Source organism: Diospyros lotus, chromosome 6 (genome assembly GCF_014633365.1).
Source record: "Diospyros lotus cultivar Yz01 chromosome 6, ASM1463336v1, whole genome shotgun sequence".
In the NCBI taxonomy this organism is placed as follows: Eukaryota; Viridiplantae; Streptophyta; class Magnoliopsida; order Ericales; family Ebenaceae; genus Diospyros; species Diospyros lotus.
In genome coordinates this window covers 4645587-4653386 of record NC_068343.1, presented here as the reverse complement: position 1 = coordinate 4653386, position 7800 = coordinate 4645587, and the positions used below count along the sequence as shown (strand labels likewise).

Genomic DNA, 7800 nt, shown 5'->3' with positions numbered 1-7800 from the left:
GTAACCCACACGTGTAATTGCCAAATTTATTTTACGTACGTTAACAAAATAAAAAATGTTAAAGGGAGTTATTCGATAATGATTAATTAAATTTTAATTTTTTAAAATAAAACGAGTAAAACTATTTCAAAAGTTAATTATTGTTTAAAATTTATGAGTTTAAATTTTGATAATAATAATAATATAGTTATTTTTACTTTTTTAAATAAAATATCTATTTATAAATATAATGATTATTTCATAATTGATTTAGGACATTAAAAATTTATGCTAATAATGTAATTTTCACAGACAAAGCAAAATCTTTTAATATTTAAATTCTTATATTAAATATGAGTTTATAGTAATTTTTTCGATTATATCTTGCTTGCTAAAATTTCAATTTCATTTTTCAATTCTTAAAATTATTACATTATTTTATTTTTAAAATTTTAATAATAATTCATAAATTGTAAAGAGTAAATTACTTTTAAAAAGTTTATCATACAAAATCATTTAAATTTTTATATAACTCGATAATATTTTTATTTAATAATAAAATAATTATTCTTTTTCCATTAATTTTTCTTTTCGTTGGTTGTTTAGTATTTTTTAAAAAATAACACGTGATTAATTTACAGCGCTCTGAATGACGGTAATACCCTTCTAAGGTTAGACTAATAATTACTATATCAAAACTTTCATCTATCTCTAATTAATATAAAAAATTTAAGATTTATGGAGTATTGATAAAGAAAAAACGTGGGTAAAATTATGAAATTATATATTATTTAAATATTAAAGGGGTATTTGCCTTGATGTAACTTTCCACGTATTAACCGTGTAATTTACCGGTATTGTGACTCCACTTGCAAGGGGGCATTTCGGGGAACTCATTGCTTCGGTCCAGGCACAGTGGACTCCACTTTCACCTCTATTAATCCGAGGAGGCGATCCGTCTCATTCCATTGCACCATCCAATTGAACAGAAACGTTCAAGCGAGGGATTCAGAGATGAGAGCGGCGACCAACACCGGCGCCGCAGTACAAGGAGGATCGTTCAAGATATGGAATTCGCCGATTCCTTACCTCTTCGGCGGCGTGGCTCTGTTGTTGGGACTGATCGCCGTGGCATTGGTAATTCTAGCTTGCTCCAGGAAGGCTTCTTCTAATCCCGAAGAGAAACCTGCAGCCACGCCCCTGCCGGTGCTGCAGCCTGAAATGGAGCCGAAGATCTTCGTGATCATGGCGGGAGATGCCAACCCAACCTACCTAGCAAAGCCGACCGCCTCTTCGACGACTCTCTCCGCGTACGTACGGTGAACAAGTATGAGGTTCTAATTATAAGAAAATCGATTCAAATCTGAACTCCTTCCATTCCTCTCTCTTATGATTTTTAGGAATTTTCTATGCTTGAGATCCCGGGAACGTACGTATGTATACTTATTGACGAGCACAAGAGGCTTTATATATATATATATGCGTGTGTCAGTGTGTGTGTTTGTGTGTGCATGTGTGTGAGTGTAGTTAATTGAAAGGAAGAATGGCGCCATTAATATATTGTGTAGCTCCACGCCATAAATATATCTCTTCTTGTATTCATTTAGTTTGGTTTCTGATCTTAATTAAGAAAGAATGGCCAAAAACATATTTTAATTATTATATTTAGACATTTTTTTTATTTAAACATTCTAACAAACATTTTAACCTATACAACGATAATGCTATCTTGCCTACTACCAGGCAAATGTTATGTTGCCTGGCAGTGGGCAGCATAGCAAAGCCCACCTATATAATTTTGAGTTAATTGTATCTTTAACTATTTTGTTATTTTAATTATACTCTTAAATTATGTAATTTCAATTAATTATACGTTTAAACAAATTTATTAAGAATAATAAATTCAAAATTTTAATTGAAATAACAAAAAGTTGACGTATACAATTGACTTCAAATTATAAGTTCATGAGTGTTTTTGCAATAACAAAAAATTTTGAATATCTAAATAAAATATATATTTTGTCAATAAAAAATAATAGAACAGCATTAAAACATCCCTCTCCAATCTCCATTCCAACCTTAACATCAAGCTGTGTCATTGAAGCGTAGATCTTCAAGAGGCCAAGGAATCAAAGTAATATTTATTTTCCAGCCGCTAGTTCCATGCGAGCGTTTGTAGTCCAACGGTTAGGATAATTGCCTTCCAAGCAATAGACCCGGGTTCGACTCCCGGCAGACGCACGTTTTTTTATAATAAAAAAGCCCTGTGAATTTTTATTTGTTAATAATAATAAGTTAGAGAGAGAGAGAGGAGCAAGTCAAAAGGTAAACGTGAAGAATGAGGAATGAGAATTGGCGTCTGGAATTGTGAGTAGTGGGAGACAAATGAAATCATATAATATATAATCTCCACTAAGCCCTTTCCTCTGCACATGCATGCACTCTTGTCCAGGTCTCTCTCTAGCTACTTGATACAACAACACATTCACCACTAATTATACTAATCGAATAATAATAATAATAATAATACTTAAGTGGGTTGGGGAATTAACCCAAACTGTGTCCGGATTTAAGTCTTTATTGGAGTACTCTTTGAAGATAAGGTTTGATGGGTGGGTTTTTTCTTATATTTATTGTAAAAGATTAGTAACGTGCCTGGTAATGGTACACTTTTATAATTATAATAAATTTTCATTTTGGGATGGTCAGAGAAACAAGGATTGAAAAGGTGGCCGGAAAATGTTGTGGATATATAGGGGCCGGTTGGTGGATGCGACGGCTTGGATACGGAAGGACTGGTGGAATGGCCGACTACCCAAGTCGTGGTCGCCGCCGGCTGATTGTTACTGCCAGTAGCCAACCCTTCAGCATTTCAAAGTCTTTGCAAAATCATCACACTTTAGAATATGCCCAAATCCACAATTTTTTTTTATTTTTTATTTTTTAAATGTCTTAAATAAATTATTATGTAGAAAAACTTTTCAGATTTATATTTGATGGAGATTGAGTATTTCAAATAAAACTTAATCTGAAGAGGGAATATGGATCGAGATAGGTATACAAAATTCAAAGAATAATAATATATTTAAATTCATACTTCCCATCAATGCAGCTGTTAGATTTAACCAACATAACGGTTATATTTCAGCTAGTAATCCAACACTTGTATTCATCTAGAAAGGATGTGATATAAAATTTGTGATGGTTGGACTAGCATGACTGTAAGATTGCCAACAGTCATACTAATGGTTAGAAATTAGTGTGATATAAATGATGGGATGGTTGAAAATAGTGTTGAGTATTTGCTAATGTTTTTAACTATTAATGTCAATGTAGCCAATCAACACAAAAATATGTGAAGAGTAACTAATGATATGATGATTGTGGAAGTATTCACTTCGATACTCAATTAAGACTTTATGAACAGTATCATTAATTTCACTCTTACTTAAGTTTATAAATAAATTTTACGACATAAAACTATTTAAATAATAAACAAAATAAAAATATTCGAATCGAAAATCTCGAACAGGGTTGGGTTAGGAGAAGTGATGCATCAAAACATGGTTGGTATTGGGATTGGGATGAATCACCTTTCCTTGCAAGTCAAGGGGCACACTAGGAATAATCCTTGCAAGTGAAGTACTTCTAGTTCCCTGTAATTTTACCCTTCTGCTGTGAGGATATATTAATTTATTCAAATTTTAAGGTTTCAAATAAATTTATTCAAAAAAAGAAGAAATAAATTTATTTAAAAAAATTTAGATAAAAAGTCATATGACTTATTTTTTAATGATTACTAAATAAATTTAACAAATATAATAAAAAATACATATGCCTAGAATGTTTTTCATATTTTTCTTTTTTTAGTACATATCTTAATTAACAAATACCACGTAAGTGTAAGAGTTCATTGAACTAGATACGATTGCTTGTCCTTTAAACTAGCAAACATTTTCAAGTGGTGAACCAGTTTGATGGGCGTGACCTGAACTCAGATAATTTTGTATAGATGTTCTGTTTATATCATATATTAATGACTATTTATATTGTCTAGCTAATATTCACACTTTGGTGGCACTTTCACTTTGTGAGTGTTAGCGTCAAAAGGGGAAATTAACATTTTTGTAATATTTTTGTGTACAATGATATTCATGGGGATATAAGAGTGATAATTCTAGTGGCCTGAGAGCTAAAATTCTCGGGTGATAATTACCCTCACCACCTTGACCTATCAGAGAACATGGCTATGGTTTAGTTGGATTGATTTTTTTGACAGACTTTAAAATTAAAACAGGCAAAGAATTACTTTGAATATGTTCAAAACAGATGCTTCGTTACTTCAATTAACAATTGCTGGAGTTTCTAAAAAAAATAATAATAAAGGAATCAAAGAATAGAGAGTTTAGAAGTAGCTATTGAAAATATCTTTCGTAATTAAAATGTCATCTTTTTATAGTTGAAGTAGCCAATCTCACTTGTTTTGATGAGATCCACATTGTTGATTCAAGGAAGAGATTTAAAATAGATTTTCTTTATTATTCATGATATCTCTCAATCTTGGTATTGGTTTTGGGATAACCATCATTGCTTGTCTTTCTGTATTCGTGTCCTCAATTATGCAGAAGAAGATAAATCGTAAGCTGCGTTTTACGCATATGTAAGAGATAAATAAAACTAACAACCCACTATACTGTACCGATATATCACTTGCCCTTTTGCCATCCAACTTATGTCCTGGGAACATCTTGATCTTGGTCTTGCTATATATACGTGTGTAAATATATATGTGAAAAATGCTATTTGGTCCTGAATAGGTTGACGTACAAGATGACTAAAAGCATTAAAAGACAAAAATACCCTCACCTTGAAATTGTTGTTTCATCTCGAAACACGCGTCCAAATAAAATCGGATGAACTTTATCATGAATGAAATCCGCCTAAACTGGACAGGCGGACGGACTTCAATTATGTTGAAGTCTGCTTGCCTAGCAACGGGCGAGCTGTTGGGCGAATGAAGTCCGCCCGCCCAGCAGCGGCAGACTTCATTCAAATTGAAGTCCGCCTGCTGCTATACAGGCGGATTTCATTTTAATTGTTTTTTATATTATAATTAATTTAATTATTTTTTATTTTTATTTTTTATTTTTATTTTTATTTTAATTTTAATAGCAGTGTGTTGAGCGGATTTCATCTTAAATGAAGTCTATCGAATCTTGGCCGAGCGGACTTCATTCTGTTTGGTCATTCTGTGTGTCAATCATTCGGGCATTATAGCACGACTCTATATATATATATATAATATTATACAAACACTCTTTTCTTGAGCAAGAGTTACTAAAAATAACATCTCATGTGACATAACGGTTATCTTACTTTTAAGTAAGGGTACAAAGAAAAGTTTTTTATTTGAATTTTTCCATGAGCAACCTCCCTCTACTCAGGTTTGATTGGCCTCCTACCATGAGGTTATCTCAAGTTTGAGGATGGACCATAAAAAGGTTAATTACCCTATCACTAAAGCCTGATCAGAGATATTGTATGTTCTCCATTAAGAGATATTGTATGCTCTCGATTTGAATGAAAGTCTCGTTGAGCCTAATTAAGCTTAAAGTCTTGTTGAGCCTAATTAAGCTAATGGGTGGCCCAACTCGTGCATCTTGAGATCCAAACTTACTCTTTTTGCTTAGCTAAAAAAATCTATATACAAAAATTAAGTCTACTAAAATAAATAATGCCAAAATGGTAATTTTAAAAGTTGTAAGCAACTAGCTAGAATCTCTCAAGGCACAAAAGAGAATATTCCATGGCTATGACATCATAGTACAAAACAACAACATATCTAGTCTTTATCTCACTATGTGGAGTTTCATAATTTGTCTAGAGTTCATTTGCACCACCTATAAATTTATCATCTCATGGCACAAACATATAAGTGCACAGAAGAGAGAGAGAGAGAGAATAGTTATGAGTAGTAGCAGCAGCAGCTTTCAATGGAATTCTCCGATGCCATACCTCTTTGGTGGCATGGGTCTGGTGTTGATGCTGATAACAGTGGCATTGTTGTTGCTAGCCTGCTCTTATAGAAAGCGATCATCCAATCCATCAAATGAAGCCCAGGAGGAGGACAGCTCCGGGAGCTTGCCCAGAGACAGAGAGAGCACAGAATCAGAGATTGTGATCATCATCATGGCTGGAGATAATGAACCAAAATACCTGGCCAAACCACTTTCTTCTTCTTCTTCTTCTTCTTCTTCTTCTTCTTCTGACTGCACTGGTCATGTCTGATATTATATATATATATATATATATTGCTCAGTGTGTACCTCCAAGAAGGCTGAGAAGTAGAACAAACCCGGCCATATTAGTAAAATTTTGTTCTCCTTCAGGGCATTGTTCTGATAAAAGTGATTCATTGCAAAGCATTCTAAACTTGTTTCCCGGTCATCTTCAAGAGTCTCATATAAAGTTTCACAGAATCGGATTATAATAGTTTATTTGTTTTCATTGCGAACATAACACTATTTCTTCAAAGTATGCATTAAATAAATTTATCAAATGTGTGTGTAATAATTTACAAACACCATAGAAATTTGATCAGGATTTCCTTTTTAACCCTCCTCAGGCCAATTGCTAATATAAGTACCTCACTTCCACTTGCAAATCTGTGCTGTCTTGAGTCACCAGTCTATTAGCATTTGATTGAATACCAAATTACATCCACCTGAATCAGAACATGTTATATTGTGTAATACAACTTGTTTTGTATCTGGACCTAGTTGTAGACCATATTCAAACTAAAATACTTATCAAGTGTGATAAATAAATACTTATTCTAATTATAAATGGACTCTTTCCCTATGGGTACATGGTGTATACACACACAATCACAATCACAATAACAAAATATATATATATATATATGAAAGTAATAAAGTCACTACTACATGAATTTTAATTTTCCTTCTTCTCTTCCCTATGGCCTCAAGACACCTGCTTTTCATCCCTAAATTAACAGCAAGTAGGGGTCAATGGGAATAGTGTTTGTCACTTTAATCTGTAAAATTTTATGCAAATATTCTTTTTAAATAAAGGTAGTGGATGTGGCGGGACGAACATGCAAGCCGAGTAATGATGACTTGAATGAATTTGGAAAAGGTAATGAATACATACACAGTGAAATGTGGGATGCATCTGAACTGAATCGCCTGTGTCGCCTCTCTTGCTCTGAATTTTCTAACCGCTTGGAGACATATCCAGGGGATATTCCATCTTCACTGTACAACACCACAAAAATGAGAAATCTATGTATGTTGGGTATTATTGTAAAGTGAACTCAAATACGTGTACAGCATACTCACCAGCCGCCGACGAGTACCGTTGAAGGAAGGATTATAGAGCATATTATATTCAAGATTGTTGAAGTGAAGAAAGTGCTTATAACACTGAAGATAATAAGAGGTCAACTGACGCGAGCGTATGGAACGAAAAAAAAAATTGTACGAAAGTTGTTAGGAAACTGAAATCAAATTATTGAAACCAGACTTACCTAGTTTATGAACTTGCCTAGTTTATATAGTGAAAGTCAGATTGATTGATTAAGTTACTCTATTAAAACGAACTCACAATAAAAATCGTTTGTTTCCACGATCTAAATGACTCACATACACAGATTTTTTTAAACAATTTGAGAGTTTATTCAGTTCTTCAGACCCAATTTTTATAGCTGTTTCTGCATTCCTACATTTTCTACATACAAATAATATATATACTATGATGTACAAATATTTCAACCATTTACCCACTTCCACCATGAATGGA

General features: G+C 33.0%; 1 protein-coding gene and 1 non-coding gene across 2 annotated transcripts; both read left to right on the top strand.

The window, feature by feature from the left end:
- Positions 1–965: 965 nt before the first annotated feature.
- Positions 966–1571, top strand: LOC127804827 (protein GLUTAMINE DUMPER 5-like). Its single transcript, XM_052341858.1, has one exon. It carries the CDS (start codon positions 994–996, stop codon positions 1300–1302), a length of 309 nt encoding a protein of 102 aa, XP_052197818.1. The 5' UTR covers positions 966–993; the 3' UTR covers positions 1303–1571.
- Positions 1572–2148: 577 nt separating this feature from the next.
- On the top strand, positions 2149–2220 carry TRNAG-UCC (transfer RNA glycine (anticodon UCC)). The gene has a single exon. It is a non-coding gene; the product is annotated as a tRNA-Gly (tRNA).
- The last annotated feature ends 5580 nt before the right edge of the window (positions 2221–7800 follow it).